The sequence below is a fragment of the Diorhabda carinulata genome, chromosome X (assembly GCF_026250575.1).
Source record: "Diorhabda carinulata isolate Delta chromosome X, icDioCari1.1, whole genome shotgun sequence".
Lineage (NCBI taxonomy): Eukaryota > Metazoa > Arthropoda > Insecta > Coleoptera > Chrysomelidae > Diorhabda > Diorhabda carinulata.
In genome coordinates this window covers 1,490,142-1,515,565 of record NC_079472.1, presented here as the reverse complement: position 1 = coordinate 1,515,565, position 25,424 = coordinate 1,490,142, and the positions used below count along the sequence as shown (strand labels likewise).

At 31.8% G+C, this 25,424-nt stretch overlaps 1 protein-coding gene across 2 annotated transcripts; it reads left to right on the top strand.

Annotated features, from left to right (window-relative positions):
* The first annotated feature begins 407 nt into the window (after positions 1-407).
* On the top strand, positions 408-24,775 carry LOC130902725 (titin-like). 2 transcript variants are annotated; one of them, XM_057814986.1, is made up of 18 exons: positions 408-727; positions 1,042-1,329; positions 1,385-1,798; positions 1,852-3,489; positions 3,655-5,685; positions 6,105-6,598; positions 6,663-6,973; positions 7,966-8,393; positions 8,449-8,651; positions 9,647-9,799; positions 10,445-10,522; positions 10,579-10,716; positions 10,781-10,984; positions 15,331-15,915; positions 19,958-20,264; positions 20,321-20,571; positions 22,980-23,129; positions 23,194-24,775. In XM_057814986.1, exons 1-18 carry the CDS (start codon positions 580-582, stop codon positions 23,461-23,463), a joined length of 8,091 nt encoding a protein of 2,696 aa, XP_057670969.1. In that variant the 5' UTR covers positions 408-579; the 3' UTR covers positions 23,464-24,775. The 2 variants fall into 2 exon arrangements, with proteins under 2 accessions (XP_057670969.1, XP_057670970.1); XM_057814987.1 differs by lacking the exons at positions 15,331-15,915; positions 19,958-20,264; positions 20,321-20,571; positions 22,980-23,129; positions 23,194-24,775 and adding an exon at positions 12,648-12,901 and having other exon boundaries at positions 439-727.
* The last annotated feature ends 649 nt before the right edge of the window (positions 24,776-25,424 follow it).

Sequence of the window (25,424 nt, the reverse complement as noted above, 5' to 3'; positions counted from 1 at the left end):
CTTCTCCTATCATCGGAAATAACTAGTGGTAAATATAGATAACTACAAAAATTCGTTTGTTATGATGTTTGAAGTTGATAATGTAGTACTCTACATCGGAGCTTATTCCGTCGTCCAATATTTTATTTATTTTATGTTAATTAATTTTTGTTTATGTAACTATAAAAAAATTCATAAATAAAATATTATTCCTAATATTTTTTTGATCTAATTTGTATTAATTTCTATTAGATTGATACATTATATTATTTTTTCCAAGTATGTCAAAATCCGCTGTTCTGTGTTAAAACAATCATGTAGATGGTACAGCAGTCGGTAAAATGGGATTGGTGGATTTCGAATATATTGTACGCTAATTGGTCGAAAAATATCCAGTTAAACATAATAATGTCAAAGAATAAAAACGTAGTTTCATTATACACCGTTTTATGTGTTTGGCGTTTTATGCAGAAGTAGCGTTATAATAAAACAATAAACAATATGCCGATATTGTGTTCTCAAATAGCGGAAGAATAAATTTAATAGATTAATCGGGATTATTTAAACAAATTTAAAACAATTTTATGGTGTTATTTAATAATGGATAGTGTCAAAGCGGAGGACGAACTAACCTCAACAGTGGACAATGTCATGTCAACGTCCAATAAAGAGGAAAAAAGCGACTCTAGTGATGCTACCCCGACTTCTTCGACCGATGCTAATACTAATCCTACGGCTTCCCGCACAGGTAATCTACAAACGTTTTGTTAAAACCTCTATTTAAACGGGTATTTCCATAAAAAATTTCGTAACTTATTTCGTAATTGTTTAATTAAAAAATAGTTTTCTATGTATAATAAGATGTTACTATACTTTTATTTGCATTTTTAATTAGCGGATCAAGTTCTGTATTATAGATATAACTATTATTATTCTTAAATGTCTGTATATATTGAAATATTTTAATTGAAATTATACTTAATAAAATCTACACTGTTATACGCGAAAACAATCAATTCCGCTTGTATCAATTTTGTATTTCTCTTTCAAATCATATTACAGTTTCTGATGATCCAATTAGTAGCACCTCTTCAGACTCATTTGATCCCAAAGCACCTACAATGAGTCAACAAAGTCTGTCAACAGATAAAACACAACCTACGGATCAAGTTAATGAATTATTAGATATACTTGATACAAACGAGAAGGTTACAGAAGATGTAGAAGATCTTGTGCACGATCTAGAAAGTCTTTTAGGAGAACCAGAGGAACCTTTCAATTTACCACCCAAACCAAATGAAATGGTGGATAACAAATTGACGAGCAAAGCTGGTCAACAAGTTGGAGAAAGTGAGATTTTTGTAGCATTTTGTGTTAATAAAATAATTTTTTAATTTCATCACAGGTGCTGATAACAATTTAGATGAAATTGTATCACCTAACACTGAATCTACAGAAAATATAAGGAAATGTGAAGAAGAAGCCTCAGGAACAGGATCTTGTTCTGCCGTTCACAATGAAGATGCTGAAAAACTTTCTGATGATAAAGGAGATAACAATACTCAAGAAGATAACATCCAGCAGGGTCTTTCTCAAAGTATTGGAGAAGATATAACTTCCAGTGGGGATAAAACATCTATTTCCACAGAAAGAAGAAACAGTGAAGATTGTAGAGAAGCAGATAGTGTTAACACACAAACTATTAATGAAACCAGTGATGCAAATGAAGAAAAAACAAAATTAGATGATAACAGCAACAATACTGACAAAATTGAAGAACATTCCAGTGAAGCTGAAGCTGTGCCTTTAACTAGAGAAGGTGAGGTCAAGTTTAGGTACCCAAATGTTATTATTAAAGTTTTAAATTCACAGAAACAGAAGATTCCAAAGAAGAAAACACCAATGTTGAATCACCAATGGAAATATCTTCAAGCGAAGTTAGCAGCAAGTCTAAAACAATTCCAGAAACTTCCAACCAAGAAGCTGTGGGCTCTAGCGATAATCCTAATCAAATTCAAGTTGAACAAAAGAGTGAGACTGATGGAAAAGATACTGATACAGAAAAAGGAAGCTCACTTGAAACAGAATTAGTGATTAAAACTGAGGAAGTTCAAGATAGTACTAAAGAAGTTTTGCAGTCAAATACAGAAGATCTACGAGATGTTGGCGAATCCATATCTAAACAAATAATTGAAGCAAATCCGTTGAAATTGAGCGAAGAAAAATCTCAAAACGAAGTTTATAAGGAAACTATTGAAGGAGAAGCTAGTGCAGAGCCTGGAAAATCATCTAATGTGGATAAAAGTGAACCGGAATCAAAAGAGACCGAAATAGTTTGTGAAATAGAAGCAGATAATGAAGAAAATAATGAAAATGAGATAACTGGTACAAATATAACGAATCAAAGTCAACCAGATGTGTCAACAATAGAAACTGAAGTTGATATTCTTAAAGAAAGTACCGAAATCGATGGAGATTGTAAAGTTAATGCTGGAAAACCTGGAGCTTCGTTAATAGTTTCTGAATCTCAATCTGATTGTCTTCAAATTGATATACAACCTGAAACGGTAATGGAGAATAAGGAAACTGAAGACACTACTTCAATTAATGAGTTTGAAATATCAAATCTGAGTGGAACGCTGAAAAAATCAACTGAAATTACAGATGAAGATGAAGAATCTGATAAAATAGAGTCAACGCAAACTGTTGGTCGAAATGTAGCAGCTGCTACATCAGATCCAATTCAAGAAGTGATTGAAACGACTGAAATATCTAGTAGAGTGGATGAATCCCAAAATGATGAAGCAAAAACTAATGATTCTCCACAAATGGTCATTGATACAATGTGTGTGGCGTCAAAACCTGATTCTTCTTCAGAAAATACCAAAAAGGGAGTTGAAACATTAGAAGAATTGGCCAAAGACGAAGATGTTGGTGTTATTGTGGAAAAAACTCAACCTCAAATAGAAAATCTACAAGAAACAGGATTGGAAAAAGTGGTGATAGATTTAGAAGTGTCCGAGTCTTCAGAAAATAAGGAATCAGAGGAGCAAAGTGGTACCAATGGTCAAAATGAAATTATTGAAAATAATACGGAAGTAACAGTACCAGAATCGTCTGATGTTACAGTACAAGTAGATGAAAACATTACATCGAGGCAAAAAATTGAAAATAGTGATATTATTAAGACGGTATGTGAAGAAACTAAAACTGTAATTGATATCGATAATAGTGAAGAAAAACCGGAAAGTAGGGATACAAAACAGTCAGAAATAGACATTGAAACGAATGTCGGTGAAACTTCCAAAGAAAATAAGGATATAACTGAAATTAGTAAGCCGAATGAGGATTTTACAAAAAAATCTGATGACGATATCGAATTTATTGAATCAGTTGAAAATCAGGATAATGAAGCCGAAGGTGTTGTTGAAAGTAGTGAATTTGATACAGAAATGATTGAATCAGTGGAAAAAATACAATCGGAATCAACCGAGACGGATAAAAATGAAGGTAAAGTATTAATTTTAATTTTTTTAATTTATATGGTGTATAAAAAATTTTTTGTGCGAAAAAAAAATTAATTTTGCATGCGGTTTTTCCCACTGTAGACTAGAAAGTGTTTTTATTTTTTTTTTTGGATATATATCTCGTCATAATAAATACTTTTGCTTGCAGAGTGTAATAAAACGACAGTTGAATCTGATTCGGCTGACTTAACACCACTAAAGACTGACGTTGAATCACCGATTATTTTGTCTAATAATCAAAACGCAGAAGAGACCGATTTAAAAGCTCCTAAAGTTAAAGAAAACGATACAGAAATTGATATAATTGATAAAGTGACTTCTACAGACGTCGATATAATTAATAAAGATGAAATTCGATCCGATTCGATTAAAGATATAGAAAGAATCACCGGATGTGATGGAATCAGATCTAAAATACCGGATCTGGAATTTGCACCTCTCCAGTTATCCGAAGATGATGATTCTGACGAAGAAACCGTACCAAGATTGGTACTAACACCTGAACATAATATTATTTCCGTAACTGATGAAAATGATGATAAATCACCGCAAGCTGAAGATATTTTAGAAGAAAAATGTGTAATTGTTCAACACGTGATTCCACCACAGGTCGATACTCCAGAAAATTTGGAAACGATTTTAGCAGTTGCCAGTTTACAAAATATCGATATACCCAAAAATCAAGGAGATTATATAACCGAAAAAGAAAGAAAGGAAATGGAAGCGTTAGCCATAGCTGTACAAAGTATTACCGATACTTCCAGTAGTTCATACGTAGAAGATTACATTGATCCCGCAATATTACAACCAAATCTCGAAACCGAAGTAAATGGCCAAACTACCTTAGATATACAAGAACCAGTAGAAGCTGCACCTGTAGAATCTATGGTTCTAGATGAATCTACAGCTGAAAATGCACCTGTAGAATCTACACAAGTAGCTACAGCTGAACAGGCACCTGAAGAGACTGTACGAAAAGCTGTAGATGAACATGCACCTGTAGAATCTATACAAAAAGCTATAATTGAAGAAAAGGCACCTGCAGAATCTATACAAGAAGCTGTAACTGAAAAGGAACCTGTAGAATCTATAAAAGAAGCTGTAGATGAAGAAAGACCTGTAAATCAAGAAGCTGTCGTTGAAAGGAAACCTGTAGAAGCTATAGAAGAAGCTGTAGTTAAAGAGGGACCTGTGGAATCAATGCAAGAAACTGTAGTTGATAAAGAGAGACCTGCAGAATCAATAAAAGAAGTTGTAATTAGAGAAGGACCTGTTGAATCGATACAAGAAGCTGTAGTCGAAGCAGAGAGACCTGCAGAATCGATACCAAAAGCTGTAGTTGAAAAAGGACCTGTAGAAGCTGTACTTGAAACAGAGACACCTGCAGAATCTATACCAAAAGCTGTAGTTGAAAAGGGAACTGTGGAAGCTGTAGTCGAAGCAGAGAGACATGCAGAATCGATACAAGAAGCTGTAGTTGAATCAGAGAGACCTGCAGAATGTATACAAGAAGCTGTAACTAAACAAGGACCCGTAGAAGCTGTACTTGAAGCAGAAACACCTGCAGAATCTATACCAGAAGCTGTAGTTGAAAAGGGAACTGTGGAAGCTATACAAGAAGCTGTAGTTGAAGTAGAGAGACCTGCAGAAGGATCCGCAGAATCTATAAGAGAAGCTGTAGTCGAACAAGGACCCAAGGAATCTGTACAAGAAGCTGTAACTGGACAAGAGAGACCTGTAGAATCTACACAAGAAACTGTAGCTGGAGAATCTACAATTGTAGATCAAATTATAGAAGAAACAGTACCCGAGATGAAGGAACCGAATGATGTTGAAGCAGAAGCTGTTGTGGAATATGAAGAAAATGTTGAAACTGGATCTGTAACGGAAGCAACATCAATTGAAGACGGTGTAAACGTTTTACAAGCTGGAACTGTTGATGATAAAAAAGAAATTGTTGTAATCGTAGAAGAAAATAAAGAAGATAAATTGAAACAAGATGCGGTATTACAACAACCTGTTGTGGAAACTTCTTCTGCCAAAGAGGCAGCATCAATAGTACACGAAATTGATTTATCCGATTCCCTACATGATGCAATCGTTGACAGTGGACCTAACAAAGAGATTGTTACACCTGGATTAGATCTGCAAGTCAAAGATGGTTCAAATGCGTCAGAAGGTGAGTTTAATTCACCATAGGGTATTTTTATAACACAGGAAAGGGAAGAGTTCGAAGATTGTAATTGTTTCGAAATATCTAAATTGGGGAAAAGGAAAAAAAACGTGGAAAGTTGGAATACGCACAAAAAAAGCAAAATCTTGAATTCATATTTTCAAATTATCATAAAATATTTGATAAATATCGATTATTTTATTATACAGGGTGTACTAAGTCAACTGTTTGATATTGCGAAACATATTTAAATAATTATTTTAACTTTCAACTTTAACAGCCTGTAACTTTATTTTTTTAAGTATAGGCAAGTTGGTGTTAAATAAATAAACAAAAAATTTGATCTTCTCGAGTTATATACTCATTTAAATTTGTACTTTTTAATTGTTTAAACAACTATTTTAACATTTTTTTAAATTATTTAGAGAATACAAGAATTGGAAATGATAAATCATCAAAATTAATAGAAAACAATGTAGTTGCTGAAGATATAACCCCAATAGTAGTACCGATAATGTCTGATGCTAAAACTGATTTAGTTTTGTTGGGAAGTCAAGAAAGTACCAACATATCTCAATGCGACATCACCAAATCAGATAGGGAAATCAGATCTAGAATTCCTACTAGAAAACACAGTAAAAAATCCGAAAAACTAGAAGAACTTACTATAAACGTAGACGTGCCCGATAGGGAAAAGACCTACAGTCCGAAAATAACAATAAAACCTATTAAAGTACCGGACGAAGAGGTTAGTACCACTACTGATTCGGAAACCAAAGGTAGCTTGAAGATGACCATAACGAAACAATCTGATAACATGCATTCGATTCTGAAGATAAGCGATCAGGAAAATTCTGATTTAACCATTGAACCGGACGAGCCGATACCTAAATTGATAATAAAACCGAAGATGCAACAGGTGATGATATTTAATAATCCACAGAGTAATTTTTTTTTGATGTTTTTTTTTATTCTAATTTTAGGTAGAGCAACAACACAGTCCGAAGATGTCTACTAGAAGCTCGAAACATTCACCTACCAGTTCGAATCAAAGGTCTAGTAGTCCTAGGATAACAATAAAACCGGTGGTTAAACAAGAACAACCTGTTAGTCCGTTGAAAATAAAAATAAATACTAAAACTAAAGTTTCAACGAAAGAAGACGAAACGACAAGGAAATTGTCTATTAAATCGACGGTAAAAGCAGTGGAAGAACCCGAACAACAACTACCGAGTCCTAGAATAACTATTAAACCGATACCAAAACCGGAATCCGAAAAAGAATCAAATCCGAGGTATTAATTTGAATGTTTATTTAAAAAAATGTGAAATCTGTTTTATATTTGTCCTCAAACGTTCTACTTCGTCTAATATGTAGAATACAATCATCAGATATCAAATTTGTTTATTCGTATACGAGGTATGTCAAAAAATATGTAATTAACTGTATATATGTTTCCAAATTTTAAAATAATGTTTAACTTTCTTATTATTAAATTTAGGACAAAAAGTTACTCTTGATAAAACGTTCTGCTTCTTCTAAAATGTAAAATAGAATCATCAGATATCAAATTTGTTTATTCGTATACGAGGTATGTCAAAAAATATAAAATTAACTGTATATCTGTTTCCAAATTTTAAAATAATGTTTAACTTTCTTATTATTAAATTTAGGGGAAAAATTATTCTTGAAAAAACGTTCTGCTTCTTCTAAAATGTAAAATAGAATCATCAGATATCAAATTTATTTATTCGTATACGAGGTATATCAAAAAATATGAAATTTACTTTATATATGTTGAAACAATGTTCAACTTTTTTATTATTCAATTAAGGACGAAAAGTTATTCTTGATAAAACGTTCTGGTTCTTCTAAAACATAGAATAGAATCATGAGATATCAAATTTATTTATTCGTATACGAGATATATCAAAAAATATGAAATTTACTTTATATATGTTGAAACAATGTTCAACTTTTTTATTATTCAATTTAGAACGAAAAGTTATTCTTGATAAAACGTTCTGGTTCTTCTAAAACATAGAATAGAATCATCAGATATCAAATTTATTTATTCGTATACGAGGTATGTCAAAAAATATGAAATTCACTTCATAAATGTTGAAACAATGTTAAACTTTTTCATTATTCAATTTAGGACGAAAAGTTATTCTTGATAAAACGTTCTGCTTCTTCTAAAACATAGAATAGAATCATCAGATATCAAATTTTTTGATACGTATACGAGGTATATCGAAAAATATCATTTAAATAAATAATTTGCAGATTGACAATAAAACCGTTAAAAAAACCAGAAGAAGATGTAGAAAACGAAGATAAAGAACGTTGCAACCCCAAAATAATCATCAAACCCATAGTAAAACCCCAGGAAAGCGAAGTGACTCCTTCCCAACAAGAAGATGAGGAAATCAAAGAGAGGATAGTGCTAAAGATCAACAAAGGAAACTTACCTCATTCACCAACCAAGGAATCCAAAAAGAAAGATCAATCTTTGGACGAAGATAAGTCGGAAAAATTAGCCAAGATAACGGTGAAATTTTCTAAAGAGGGCGGTCATCCCCATATCGTGCAACAATTAGGGGACGAATCGAATCAGAAGAGACCCCATGAGGAAACCGTGGATAAAAATAAGAAGCTAAAAGTTGATATGGAATCGGTTGTTGCTACAAGGTCGAAACATAAGGATCATGATGGTATACTGCGAATCGACTAACGTTTTAACGGTTTTTAACGATTTTTTTGTTTTAGTGATTGATAATAAATCGAATCCGGGTCCGGAGTTGAGGACGAAGCACAAGGATCACAGTCTCGAATCACCCGTAGAAGTTAAAAGGACCAAGAAGGATAATTTCAACGAAAAATTGAAAGTTAAGGATCCAGATACGGATGTATGTGTGATCGAAAGCAAAATAGATTCTCCAATAATTATTAGCGAGGACTCCAGATCTCAGGTAAGTGTTTTTTTATAATAAAAATATCTATTTCGTGCGCCACACTGTATATATTTTAATTGTATGGGACTGGTTTGGAATTTTATTTGTTTATTATTAAAAAAAATATAAAAAAAGTGATGAAATATTTTAAAAAAGCAGTTTTGTGTTGGATGTTATCGATTTTTAAAAATGTGAGTACTGTTTGAAACATATATCAATTTTTTTGGTTATTATTTAAAAAAAATGTTATTAACTAAAATTTTATTAGTTTTGGATTATTTTTTATTGTATATTGACTTCAAAACGATGGATAGGATCTTTTTAAATGATTCATTGGCAAAATGTTTAAAAAAAGGAGGTTTGGTATCAAAATATTCCTTCTAGAACATATTTGAGACCCAAAAACCTTTTTAATGGACTTTAAATAATCTTTGTAAGGACAGATTTCACCAAGTTTAGCCATATTTTTTGAAAATTAGCAAAAATTTGTTAGGAAATACAAGGAAGAAAATTTCTTATCGAAATATTCATCGAAGAACATTTTTTAACACCCAAAAACCCTTTTAAGGGACTTGTTTACCATAAATATTCTTTGTAAGGACAGATTTTACCAAGTATGAGTCATATTTTTAAAAAAATTAGCAAAATCATTGAGGAAATACAAGAAAGAAAATTTCTTATTGAAATATTCATCGATGAACATTTTTTAACACCCAAAAACCCTTTTAAGGGACTTATTTACCATAAATGTTCTTTTTAGGGACAGATTTTACCAAGTATTATTACCAATACAAAAAAAGAAAATTTCTTATCGAAATATTCATCATAGAACATTTTTTTAAGAATCAAAAATACTTTTAAGTTATTCATGATTGCTGTGTCCCATGAAAATCACTTGTACAGCAAAATACTTTCTATAAAACCAGTAAAAATTCATCAGATACGATCAAAAATGTATATTTATATCATCTTCAAACTTAAACTAAATATTTACCGTAGATTTATTGTTTCAGGATAGTGGTAGTGTAATTTTGTTGGATGATGTAAAAGAAGACTCTGTATCTTCTATCGATATATCTAAATATACGTTAAAAGCAGCAAATCTATCAAGTGTAGAATCCGCTACACAGTCTCCAATAATCAGAAAGAGAGGTAGACCGAAAAAGGTTAGTAGTTCAAATGTACTATTTCAATTTATTTACTTTAGACAAAGATATAAATCTCATGATGCCACAATTAAATAAATGGATAAACTTAAAAAGCGAGTAGGTCAATTGAAGAAGGTTAGTAGTTCAAATGTATCATTCCAATATAAATTATTTCAAACAAAGATCTAAATCTCATAATTCCATAATTAGGAAAAGAAATAGACTGAAAAAGGTGAGTACTGGTTCAAATATATCATTTCTGTTTACTTACTTTAAACAAAGTTATAACTCTCATGCTCCCACAGTTAGAAAGGGAAATAGACATAAAAGGCGAGTAGTTCAAATGTCCCTTCCAATCTACAAAGATCTAAATCTCATAATTCCAAAATTAGAAAGGGAGATAGACAGGAAAAGGTGAGTAGTTCAAATGTATCACGTCAATTTACTTACTTTAGACAAAGATATAAATCTCGTGTTACCATAATTAAAAAGAGAGATAGACATAAAAAGGCCAGTAGTTCAAATGTCTCGTCCATTCTACTTACTTTATCACCACTATTAGAGGGAGAGGTAAACAGAAAAAAGTGAGTAGTTCAAATGTATAATTGCAATTTATTTTGTACAAAGGTATAAATCTCATTACGGATAATATTTTTTTTTCAGGGCATTTTATCCACAGATGTGGAAAGGGATTCGGCGACGCCGTCTCCTGTGCCTAAAAAGAAAGGTAGACCGAGAAAGGTGAGGAAAATATATTTTTTTTTAGCCCAGAATTGCAGTTTTTCTTTTTTTTACAGACAATCAGTCCCGTTAGAGAAATGGAAATGAAAGAAACCCCGACAGAAATCGAAATAGTGGAATTTGAGTCTGCCACCCCGTCCCCAATTTCGACTACACCTTTACCCATAGCCAAGAAAAAAGGGCGACCACGAAAGGTAACTTTATAAACATTTTTTCCTAATGAAATTAATTTTCTATTGATCCTTTCATTTTTTCCAGATCGTGGCCGATGTACAGGAAGAACAAAAAGTTATGGAAGTGACAAATTCCAAACAGGAAATCCACGAATCCGGTAGACCTAAACGTAGTTGTAGGGGACAATCCGTATGTGATACCCTCGGAATTAAACCAAGGAAATCACGTGGTTCCGGTCGGGGTAGAGGAAGTTTGCGCGGCGTGGGGAACAGATCTTTCTCAGATAGGGTAAGTTTTTGAATATTTTTTTCTATTATTTAGTAAAATGTACCGTGAAAAATTTGGGTTTTTTTTAAAATAGTGTGTATATTTCAAAATTTAGTTTCTTCCTATCTGGTCATATAACATTGTCGAAAGCCTTCTTCTGCTGTATATTTAATAGCGTTTGTTGTTTTTCTGTCATAGCATTCCGATTTTGGACAAAAATCGATGGTGAAACTTGGAAAGTAACTTTAGAAATGTTCAAACGTTGAAATTGTTATTGAAAATCAAATTACAGCTTTCATACTTACAAACACCAAGTCTAAATTTTTCACGAACGTTTTACAACTTTTTATTTCAAGAAAATTTATCCTAAATAGCAAAAAATTGATAAAACGTTGGTTTTATTTCAAGAATTATTGAAAACTATGTTGATTTTCTTGAAATTGATACCCGAAAGCTTCGATTTAGGTATATTCCTTCAATATAACATCAATAAAATAATAATTTATTTTTAAAGTTGTGTTTCTAGCAGGTTTGCTTATTATTGGAAACTGTAACTATGAATTAGATACAGTACCTATCATTTTATTGCGAATCTTAGCCAATAACAAGATTTTTGGATTTTTTTGTAGTAATTTGTAATTTGAATCTCGAAAAACCTATTTTTATCACTTTAATTTCATGTATTGCCTTTTTATTCATTTGTACAATGTTTTTTTTTTTTAAATTATTATTGTATAATTTTATACTATTTACAAAGACATACAAATTTTTATTTTGAAAAACCAAAAAGTATAAAACCACAAGATTCAGCATCCTGTAAATTATCATTCATAAAATGTAATTATGAAAAACCATGTATATGTTATGAAAACTCCACAAAAACCATGTATATGCTATGGAAAGTCCACAAAAAACATGTATGTGCTGTGGAAGGTCCACGAAAACCATGCATTAGCTATGGAAATTGCACAAAAACCAAGTATATGATATGGAATGTCCAATAAAACCATGTATATAGTATGGAAAGGCCACAGGGGTGGATGAGTTCCCATAATACATGTTTATGCTTCAACTTCCTGTTTCTAGCTCCTACTCTGTTTAAATCATCTTCCAACTCGTTTAACCATTTTGTCCTAGACCTATATGAATTTTTTTTATTATCAGGATCCCATTTCATCATATTGTATGCTATAGATTTAATTCTTTATCTTATTATATGCCCCAACCATCAGGGTATACCAGGAGATTTGCTAAAATCATGTGCCCCGACCACTTATCTTTAATTTTTTTCTACATCTTCACCGTTGAGTTCTTCAGTTATTTCTTGGTTTGTTTTTATCTTATATTCCTTTTTACTGGTTCCATTACTGTGTGTTTCCGTTCCTTTTCATCATTACTGGTCTAATCATTGTTTTATATCATTTTGTCAGTAATTTACTTTCCAATAATCTTCTGTGCATGGAAGGCTTAATTTATATTATTTTTTCTCCAATCTCTCTACTCCTGTCTCCTCTATTATACGATTATATGGATTCCTTTAACAAGATTAAAATTATGATTGTGATGACTAGAATTTTTGAAAAATCCTGTTAGAAACACAAAACTGGTGAAATTGAAGGACTAGATCTGGATCGAATATACCCAATTAGGATTGCAACTGAATGTTGCCTTTTCTTCTTTCTAGTTATCGGATTCTGAGTAAATCCACGAAGGGACGTTATAACAAAAAACTAAAAATGTTTGTGTACCTCCTTGTACATATTTACAACAAAACAAAGCTTTACCCATAAGTCTGATTAGTAGAAAAAGTCTTGCGCGTTGTGTGGTTCCATTCAAAACTAATTCGAAGTGAAACCTGTTTATATTAAATATTTTTCTTTGACAGAATATGTTGTAGAATATATTTTTGTTTTAATTAAAACAAGTAGATCCCGAAAACTGATTGTGACCCACCCTTGTTAATAATTTTGTGGTAATTTGAACAAAGTTTCAAATTTTTGTCGGTATGATTTGGAACCAACATAAATGTTGAATAGGCAGTTGATTTTCAATGGGACAGTGCTATAAGAAACATCGACAGTATTTAAGCCTCTCGAGTAATAACAATTTTCTTTTAGACACTATTCAGCTTATTTTTTTCATCGTTTGGTATTAATTATTTATTGAAACACATTTTATCGTACATAAAATCTTATAAAATCATGAAAATAACATATTAGATTTCGATTTTTACTCATTTATACACGTCACTTCACTACCCATTTAATTTTTTCTATTTTCACTATTCAGTTCATTTTTTCCATCGTGTTGTATTAATTAATCATTGAAACACATTTTATCGTCTATAAATTCTTATAAAATCATGAAAATAACATATTAGATTTCGATTTTTACTCAATTATACACGTCACTTCAGAACCCATTTAATTTTTTCCATTTGAACTGTTCAGTTAATTTTTCCCATCGTGTAGTATTAATTATTCATTGTAAAACATTTTATCGTCCATAAAATCGCGAAAATAACGTATTAGATTTCAATTCTTATTTATCTATATACTTATCTCGCTATTCATTTTATTTTTTCCATTTTCACTATTCATTTTATATTTTTCCACTTTGAAATAATTCTAAAAGGGTTTTTTAACCAAAATTATATGAATTTGAACATATCATTTGTCTATATCGTTGAAAGGGCATTATTAAAATACTTGAATTTGGTTTGTTGTTGATCATAACGAAGTTTTTAACAAAATGGCACACTTTGGCTTTTGACAATTGCCGTCAGCATTGTCAATCGAAGAAAACAAAAATCACTACAATAGAATCTATTATTCAGAGTGTTTTCATTGGTTAGGATAAGTCATATAGTCAACCATATTGTTAAAATAGTCATAGACAAACTATTTTCGTAGAGAAATGTGTCGTTACTTGAGTGGCTTGTTAACTGAAAACATAAACAATTAGAGTCATTTATAAAATCTGTTAGACAGGTTACGCATTTAGTCGTAATAATATTATAAAAAAAGGTTTGTTTTAATTTATGTTGAATACTTTTAACAATTTTATAAATTGTCACATATATTTGTATTTTATTTATGTTATGAACGACGAAATTAATATTTTTATACTTTATCAAAAATTATCGACTATGGATAATTAATATATGTTTTCGATGTAATAATTCATGTTTTATTTTCTAATTATTCCATTTATATTTTATCGACGAACCTCGTATACGAAATAATTTTATTATGATTATTTGTCGGGAGTAAGTGTTGAAATTTGCTATCAAGGTCAATTAAATATTTGTCATTTTATTATCTAACTACGATAAAACGTAAATGTTCGAAAGTAACTTGATTTAAAGTCATACTAAAACATTTAGATAGACAGAACTCCCGTAAAAATTGGTGTATTTTAGTACGTAACATGAAAAATTGAAATACCGATTTAAAAATTCAATAAAGACGGAAAATATCGTACAAATTTACCGCTCTGTATAAGTAAACTCGAGGGAAAACGTTAAATTTCATGTAGTCTGCATGAATTAAATGTATATGTAAACTAAAAATAGCAGACGGGTCATCTGCCTAGTCTCCATATACATACAATTTTGGATTTATTTTTAACCTCGATTGCTCCGTTTTAATAGCGGAAAAAAATAACCTATTAGTAAGTTCGTGACATAAATTTCGTTGGAAATATTTACGTTTACCTGTTATTCCATTTCGACGCTATAAAAATTATTGTTTAAACATTTTTAAAGTTCAACGTAGATAAGAGTAAATTACGATAACCGAGGCGTGTTGAATAAATCATTTACGTGTTTCGTCGTAATGGGAGACTTTGTTTTTTTTATTAGTTTTCAGTTTGTGTGGTTAAAATAATTTGAAGGTTATGTTTAGATCGTGAGTAAATCAATAATTTTGTTTATAAATATACAAGTTATATGTTCCAAAAATATTTCTATAATTAAATTAAAACAAATATGTTAATTTTTGTCGGTAATTAGTGACATAATGGACATGTTTTTGGAAGTGACTACTGACACGTCAACCGTGAACGTAGTTAATAATATCTAATCTAAACAGAATTTGTGGGTAAACTAATTATCTTCGTTATCTACAAGAATACAAGACGTCTCCAGCACTAGAACTAAAGTACATTATAAAGTAATGTATAAAAACAAAATATAAAGTTTTGGATGAAAAAAAAAATTAAGAGTTCTACACAAATGTACTTCCGGGGGCTCGTTATTATTTCGTCAACATTAAATACAGATTAGAATTTAAATAGAATGAGGGTCCCTTAAACTATGTTTGTGTTTATACTCTTAATATACTAATTTTATTATTTTTTTTTTCCAGGATGCATCGTTCGAGATAAAACTAGATGTTAAAAATTTGGAAAATAATGTTGTGAACAACCCGAGAGAAAGTAACAAAGTGATCGTTATAGAAGATATAAAAGGAAAAACTGTCGAAAATATAATTATAGAAATCGATTCCGAGGATTCGCAACCGTCCGATATTACAAATAATCCCAAGGATTCTAAATTTGTAGAAACGGTCGAAGTACATTCGACCGAAGTTGGTTTACAACCGTCGTTTGTTGGAAAATTATCGGTCGGCGAAACGGGTACGAAGTTTGTTAAAAATATCGATAAAAAGGAGGCGAAAGGGAGTTTTGTAAAAACTGATGTCGATGTTAAGAAATCTTTGATCGATGTCGAAAGTTCTATACCTTTTTCGATATTGGCGCCACCAACTACGCCGAAAGATTTTTCTCAAATAGGTACTTCTATGAGGACCAGTCAAATTGTTCCGTTAACGAAATCTTCTAATACCGAAATTGCTTCGGTGAGCAGCGTTTCTTCGGAAATTATGATAGTCGATGAAGATACCAGAATGAGCGCGGATACTAGCAGCAGAGCTCAAACTCCAGCTAAACAAGTAAGAAAAATCATTTTATTTTTATTCGACTAAAATCATCGGCATGAGAAAAATTTCGTTTTTCTCATATTATGTAGCTTTCAAATGCGTCTCGATTATTGTAAATATTTTACAAGGGTGCTTTCAAAAGTTTATTAGTTTATAATTTTTTTTATTTGATCGATATAGGGGAACTTCCAAAAGTTAAATAGTTATTAAATACATCGTTTTTATCTCATTGTTACAGGGGATTCACCAAAAATAGATATTATATAATGTTTTTTATGTGATATTTACAGAGGAACTTCCAAAAGTTGAATAAACGTTTGATAACTCGTTTTTAATATTATTGATACAGGGGATTCACCAAAAATAGATATTATATACTGTTTTTTATGTGGTATTTACAGAGGAACTTCCAAAAGTTGAATAAACATCGCGTTTTTTAAGATTACTACAGGGGGACTTTCAAAAATTCGATAATATATACTTTTTTTATAGTAATCTATACAGAGGAGCTTCCAAAAGTTGAATAAACGTTTGATAATTCGTTTTTTATATTATTGATACAGGGGATTCACCAAAAATAGATATTTTATACTGTTTTTTATGTGGTATTTACAGAGGAACTTCCAAAAGTTGAATAAACATCGCGTTTTTTAAGATTACTACAGGGGGACTTTCAAAAATTCGTTAATATATACTTTTTTTAAAATTAATCTATACAGAGGAGCTTCTAAAAGTTGAATAAACGTTTGATAATTCGTTTTTTATATTATTGATACAGGGGATTCACCAAAAATAGATATTTTATACTGTTTTTTATGTGGTATTTACAGAGGAACTTCCAAAAGTTGAATAAACATCGCGTTTTTTAAGATTACTACAGGGGGACTTTCAAAAATTCGTTAATATATACTTTTTTTAAAATTAATCTATACAGAGGAGCTTCTAAAAGTTGAATAAACGTTTGATAATTCGTTTTTTATATTATTGATACAGGGGATTCACCAAAAATAGATATTTTATACTGTTTTTTATGTGGTATTTACAGAGGAACTTCCAAAAGTTGAATAAACATCGCGTTTTTTAAGATTACTACAGGGGGACTTTCAAAAATTCGTTAATATATACTTTTTTTAAAATTAATCTATACAAAGGAGCTTCTAAAAGTTGAATAAACGTTTATAATTCGTTTTTTATATTATTGATACAGGGGATTCACCAAAAATAGATATTTTATACTGTTTTTTATGTGGTATTTACAGAGGAACTTCCAAAAGTTGAATAAACATCGCGTTTTTTAAGATTACTACAGGGGGACTTTCAAAAATTCGTTAATATATACTTTTTTTAAAATTAATCTATACAGAGGAGCTTCTAAAAGTTGAATAAACGTTTGATAATTCGTTTTTTATATTATTGATACAGGGGATTCACCAAAAATAGATATTTTATACTGTTTTTATGTGATATTTACAGAGGAACTTCCAAAAGTTGGATAAACGTCGCGTTTTTTAAGATTACTACAGGGGGACTTTCAAAAATTCGATAATATATACTTTTTTTATAGTAATCTATACAGAGGAGCTTCCAAAAGTTGAATAAACGTTTGATAATTCGTTTTTTATATTATTGATACAGGGTATTTACCAAAAATAGATATTATATACTGTTTTTTATGTGATATATACAGAGGAACTTCCAAAAGTTGGATAAACATCGCGTTTTTTAATATTACTACAGGGGGACTTTAAAAAATTCGATAATATAAATTTTTTTAAGTAATCTATACAGAGGAACTTTCCAAAAGTTGAATAAACGTTTGATAATTCGTTTTTTATATTATTGATACAGGGGATTCACCAAAAATAGATATTTTATACTGTTTTTATGTGATATTTACAGAGGAACTTCCAAAAGTTGGATAAACGTCGCGTTTTTTAAGATTACTACAGGGGGACTTTCAAAAATTCGATAATATATACTTTTTTTATAGTAATCTATACAGAGGAGCTTCCAAAAGTTGAATAAACGTTTGATAATTCGTTTTTTATATTATTGATACAGGGTATTTACCAAAAATAGATATTATATACTGTTTTTTATGTGATATATACAGAGGAACTTCCAAAAGTTGGATAAACATCGCGTTTTTTAATATTGCTACCTTTAAAAAATTCGATAATATAAATTTTTTTAAGTAATCTATACAGAGGAACTTTCCAAAAGTTGAATAAACGTTTGATAATTCGTTTTTTATATTATTGATACAGGGGATTCACCAAAAATAGATATTATATACGGTTTTTATGTGATATATACAGAGGAACTTCCAAAAGTTGGATAAACATCGCGTTTTTTAAGATTACTACAGGGGGACTTTCAAAAACTTATATTAATATAAATACAGAGGGAATCTTGAAATTTTAATAGAAATCGTGTTTGTACATGATTAATACGAAAGGTAATCTAATAAGTAATGGATTTCGTATGTCATCAATACAGGGGGAATTATGAAAATTTATTGTTATCGATACAGGGGGAATCCTAGATTTTGATTACAAATCGTGTTTTTGATACAGGGAATTCTCGAAAGTTGTATTACCTTAACTGATTTTATACGGGGGATATTCTAAAAGTCTAATAAGTTATGGGTTTTCGTTCTTCATTAATACAGGGGTATTTCAAAAAGTTTATTATAATCGATACAGGTGGATTCCCAAAATTTGAATAAAAATCGTAATTGATACGAGGGGTAATCATAGTATAATAATTATTGAATCTCTTATGTATTCCTTGAATTCCCAAATTTATATGAAAATTTTGTTCATTACGCGATGTATACGGGTGGTTTTCAAAAAATTGAACAAACGTCGGGTTTTTTATTTCATTTGATACAGGGGCATTGTCACAAGTTTTATTGAGGTCCATACGAGGGGAATTACAAAAATTTAAATAAAAATCGTATTTTTTACGAGATTTATACGGGCGGACCTCTAAAAATTGGAAAAATATTTTTTTTCTGTCATGTCATTGATACAGGATGGCTCCTAAAAGTTGTTATTAACATCGATACAGGGGGAATCCAAAAATTTCAATAAAAATCGTGATAATTACGTGATGTATACGGGGGTTTCTCTAAAAATTTAATAAAAATCGGATTTACTACATAAAGGTTACAGGGGGAATTCCTAAAATTCTTATTAAGATTGATACAGGGTAAATTCACAAATTTTATATAAAAAATCCAGTTTCTTACGAGATTTATACGGATGGTTCTTTAAATATTGCACAAACTTCGTGTTTCTTACGTTAATAATACAGGGAGGTTTCCAAAAGTTGTATTAAGATGTATACAGGGCGATTTCCACAAGTTTTTTCTATATACAAGGGAACATCCAAAATTTAAACAGAATAGAAAATTTTTCGTACGTATACGGGTGGTTTCCGAAAAATTGAACAAATTGTCGTATTTCTTATGTTATTAATACCGGAGGATTTCCAAAAGTTGTATTAAAAATCCTACCGGGGGATTCCTACGAGTTTTATTGAGGCCTATACGAGGGGAACATTTGAAAGTTGAATAGAAAACTTGTTTCTTACTCGATCTATACAGGGTGATACCAAAATTTTGTATAAAGGCTCATACAGGGTGAGTTCCCAAGTTTAGATGAAAAACTTATTACGCGATATATACGGGGTGGTTTAAAAAAAATTGGACAAACTTCGGGTTTTTTACGTTATTGATACAGGGATGCTACCAAAAGTCGTATCGAGATTGATACAGGGGGATTTCCACAAGTTTTTTCTATATACAAGGGAACATCCAAAATTAAAACAGAATAGAAAATTTTGCGTACGTATACGGGTGGTTTCCGATAAATTTAACAAACTTCGAGTTTTTTACGTTATTGATACAGGGAGGCTACCAAAAGTCGTATCGAGATTATTACAGGGCGAATATTTTTCAACTTTAAATCGAGTTGTATACGGGTGGTTGTTCGTTAAATCGCCGCAAAATCCCGCAAATAAATTTCATTTACCGTACAATTTGAATTAGGTAGTCGCTTCTTCCGATTTAATAGAAGAATCCCAAAGTTCGGTACACAGTAACGGTACGACTTTAACGGAATACGGCAAAACCCCATCGAGACCGAGTAAAGCGCCGCGTTTGGAAGTACAAGAATCCGATTCGGCGATCATAACCGCCGATCATTTATCCGAATATTATTGGAACGGCAACGGACCGTTCATGCTACAAGAACAGGTCGCTCACTTTCTAGGAATCAAATCGTTCAAAAGAAAATATCCCGGTATAATGAGGAGGATGTTGGACATGCAGGAAAGGGATTATATAAGGGAACAAGGTATTCGGTACACCTTTCGATTTCGGCGACGGAATATTTTATGGGAATTCTTGCAGGTTTGGCGTCCGAGCATATGTGCGATTTGGGTTTGACGGCGGTAAACGCCGCCGACATATTAGACATAATGTATTCCGATTTTCAAGATAAATACGAGGAATATTGCAAACACCAACGCGACAGACAAGCCAAAGAATTGATCAGCAAACAGAAGGCTTTGAGTTTGGCGGCTACGCAAGAAAAATGTAAGGCCGATATTACCGAACAGGCGGTACATTCGGCGGCGCAATGGAACACGAAATTCAATAAGGTAATTTCCGTTTTCTTTTAATTATTTCCACCCTAGCCTCGGGCGAATTTATTCGCCAACACTTAACTATTCACTAATTTCTACTAACTACACTTTATTATTCGACGTTTACGTCTCACTTGCCACTATATCGTCGTGTTCACTGCGATATCACATTGTTTATTGACTTTAATGTCGTCTAGGTGTGACAAAAACGACTTTAACGTAATATTAGCCACTTCGGTCAGTTGTGGAGTGCAAGTTTTTACTATTTTTTCTCAATTTAAATTGATCCCGATGGACCGGGGATAATTTTTGATCCTCCGCCGGTCAAACGGAGCCTTCGCGTGTTAACCCTATGCGGAGAAAGCGACCGGACAAAGTCCAGCGCCTTGCGTACCTTAGTCCATATTTGCGGCCCCGATTAGAGCCTTAAAATCCTTCCACCCTTGGATCTAGCGAAACGATTCGAAGCCGCGGGGACGGCATACGCGCCGAACGTCGACAACGAACTGCATATTGGACTTGCCAAGGAAAAATCCTGACGCGGGTCGCTGGTGAATAAGGCACAGATCATTGAACGGTGACTCCAAGCCCGCTATACACATTGGAGTTATTTGGAACACGGACGACTCCGGGGAAGTTTTGGGAATACTTAATCGACTTTCTTTGAACTATCGTTGTGCCAAGTTTTCAGAAAAACGGCCGGAATCCCTCGTCTTATGGTATTCTTGGTATTTTATCGGGTAATTTTGGGGGGTTGAGAAATTTCATGCCCATGGAGACTTAATCGGCTTATTTCAAACTATAATGGTGCCAATTGTCAGAAAAACTAATCAAAATTCCTCCTTTTATCGTATTCTTGGGTAATTTTGGGGAGTTTAGGGGGATTTCTTGCCCATGGTGATTCTTAGTCAACTTGCTTTGAACAACCGTCGTGTCAATTGTCAGAAATATTGGCCAAAATTCCTCCTTCGATGGTATTCTTGGGTAATTTTGAGGATTTGGGGAATTTTATGTCAAAGGATGCTTTTAATCAGCTTGCTTCCAACTACTCTTGTGTCAATTGTCAGAAAAACTGACTAAAATCCCTCCTTTTATGGTATTCTTGAAATTTTCTCGGGTATTGTCAGAAAATTGACCAAAATCCCTCCATTTATGGTATTCTTGGGAATTTTGGGGGATTTCATGCCCATTGATATTTAATCAGCTTGCTTCAAACTACCTTTGAGTCAATTATAACAAAAAACTGACTAAAATCCCTCCTCTGATGGTATTCTTGGAATTTTCTCGGTTATTGTCAGAAAAACTGACCAAAATCCCCCCATTTATGGTATTCTTGAAATTTTCTTGGATATTATGGGGGGTTAGGGGATTTCGTGCCCATTGAGACTTTTAAGCAACTTGCTTTTAACCATCATTGTGTCAATTGTCAGAAAAACTGACCAAAATCCCCCCATTTATGGTATTCTTGACATTTTCTTGGATATTATGGGGGGTTAGGGGATTTCGTGCCCATTGAGACTTTTAAGCAACTTGATTTTAACCATAATTGTGTCAATTGTCAGAAAAACTGACCAAAATCCTCCCTTTTATGGTATTCTTGACATTTTCTTGGATATTATGGGGGGTTAGGGGATTTCGTGCCCATTGAGACTTTTAAGCAACTTGCTTTTAACCATCATTGTGTCAATTGTCAGAAAAACTGACCAAAATCCTCCCTTTTATGGTATTCTTGACATTTTCTTGGATATTATGGGGGGTTAGGGGATTTCGTGCCCATTGAGACTTGTAAGCAACTTGCTTTTAACCATAATTGTGTCAATTGTCAGAAAAACTTACTAAAATCCCACCTTTTATGGTATTCTTGGGTATTTTGGGGGATTTCATGTCCATTGCTATTTAATCAGCTTGCTTCAAACTACCTTTGTGCCAATTATAACAAAAAACTAACTAAAATCCCTCCTCTTATGGTATTCTTGGAATTTTCTCGAGTATTGTCAGAAAAACTGACCAAAATCCCCCCTTTTATGGTATTCTTGAAATTTTCTTGGATAATATGGGGGGTTGAGGGATTTCGTGCCCATTGAGACTTTTGAGCAATTTGCTTTTAACCATCATTGTGTCAATTGTCAGAAAAACTGATTAAAATCCCTCCTCTTATGGTATTCTTGAAATTTTCTCGGGTATTGTCAGAAAATTAACCAAAATCCCTCCATTTATGGTATTCTTGGGTATTTTGGGGGATTTCATGCCCGTTGATAATTTAATCAGCTTGCTTCAAACTACCTCTGTGCCAATTGTAACAAAAAACTAACTAAAATCCCTCCTCTTATGGTATTCGTATGGTATTCTTGTTGTTGGGGGGCGTGCTCTTTCCTATCATAACATGCCAATATCGATATTTTGTTTTCCATTTAATTTTCCAGGCGAGAAGAGAACAAAGAAAAACTTGTATGGATCTACAAAATCTGACGGTGCATTATCCGAAAGGTAAAACGGTACCCGCGGTACCGGCGCCGCATCCCGGCGATTACCCCGTCGCTTTAGTGCCCGGACAATTCGGGGAATATTACGAGGTGAATACCTAATATTGCGAGAAATCAAAAATCGTTTCGTTAACCGATTCTTATTCTGTTTCAGGAATTCACGCCTACGGAATTGAACAATCTACCGATCAACACGATGTGTTACGATACCGTCAACTTTATCCCGCGTTACGATACCGACGATTCCGTTTCGGATGCTTCCGATTCCGATTCGGATACGTCGGGTTCGTCGAGTTCTAGTTCAGATACCGATTCGTCATCCGGTATCGACGATTGTAAATTGTGTAAACAACAATCGCCGAAAAAAATTACTCCGGCGACGTCTCCGTCGGCGGTGACTATCAATCCCATTGTTACAAAGTGATTTTATCATCATATAAAGAATTTATTATTGGGGACGTCCTGTATAACGAGATTTTATCGATGGATGATGCGTTGAATTATTTGTCTATGAAATGTCCAATTTTTTGGTTACGTTCCTTTATTATTTAACGTTGTAATTGATCCCTAAATAAATCTGTATAATCTTGGTGATGAGAATCGATGCAAAATTTTTGTTTCCGTACATAAAATTCCTCAAAATGTTCGTTTGTAATCAGTTTTATTAATTTCCTCACTATTGGTCTTTCTATATTCGTAATTTCAATGAAAACGGTCCAAATCTATCCATTTCACAAATTTTCATTGAATAAATTTCTTGTTGGGTCCAATTTTTGAGTCATGTTCCTTTTTTTTGGTTTTTTAACGTCTTCATTGACTTTTTGATCCCTAAATAAATCGAAAACACTCTGTATAATCTTGGTGATGTGAATCGATGCATTATTTTTGTTTCCTTACATAAAATTCCTCGCAATGGTCATTTATATTTTTGTTTTTGGATATTTTGTATATTTTTTTTATTTATATTTTCGTGTACCGTCAAGCAACGTGTTGAAAATTCACTGTTTCCATTCATTTCCTTATTGTTGGTTTTTGTTTTTCCATAATTTCACTAAAAAGGGTAAATCGATGCAAAAATTAGCAATTTCATCGAAATGATCTTTTATATCAAACTCTATCCGATTTGAAGCGTTCTTGTTATTGATTTTGGTATATCGTCATGGTACGTGTTTAAAATTCAATGTTTTTGTTCAATTTCCTTATTTTTGATCTTTCTGCATCTTATAGTCTCTATATTTCGTTAAAAATGTACCAAATCTATTCAAAAATCAAAAATTGATGCAAAATTTCAATTTCCACAGAATAAAATTTTCAAAATGGTCATTTACAATTGTGTAGATCCAATTTTTAGGATTTCTTGGTACTAATAATCATATATCGTCAAGCTATGTGTTGAAAATTCACTGTATTCCATTAATTTCCTCACTATTGGTCTTTGTATATCATCTATTGTATGAAAAGTTCCAAATAAATCTGAAATAAATCCAAAAATAGGACAAAAATTATTCAAATTTTACATGTCATATAAAATTACCATTTTTTTTTAAATTCTATTTGAAAAAAATTTATTTGTCATTGAGAATATTGAAAAAAAATTAGAAAATTTATTCAATTTTGATTTCTATAGATTATTTAAAAATTATTTGTATATATAATTTTTTTATATTTTTTATTTGATTTACAAGAAATTTAACTTGTAGCTGTTCTTTTGTAATAAAATGATGATATAAAAGAAATTTTTTTTTCATTTACCCTCTTCAGAGTCATTTTTATCCTGTATTCATAATATTTGATTAAAAAAAATTCCTTGACAGATAAACTGAGCTTGAACTCTGAAGATGATAGTTTGGTATCAAAACGCTCATTAGGAAGTGGTATTCAAATTCACCATCATGAACATCACCAATTAATTTTTTCAAAAATTCCAGCAACTCCATAAAATTAAGGACAACTTCTTCTATTGATAATTTGAATAATTATTGATGAAAAGTTCATTTGAACTACTCCTACTAATATCATTTTCAATAAAAGTTCATTTGAACTACTACTAAAATAATTCTTCATAGAAGTGATTTAAATCTATAACTAAGTGAATTTTTCAAGAAAAATCAGTTGAACTACTGCTACTTTAATCATTTTTCAATAAAACTTCATTCGAGCTACTACTACTTGAATAATTCTTCATAAAAGTGATTTAAATCTATAACGCACTATATTTTTCAACAAAAGTGCATTTGAACTACTGGAATATAAATCAATCCTTTTTTTATTAGGGGTTAAAATGATTTATACAAATAATTTAGTACCTTGTTACATTACGAACTTAATTCCAACTAGTAATCGAATAATTACTTCTTGCTTAACCTAAATAGGTACTCTTACATT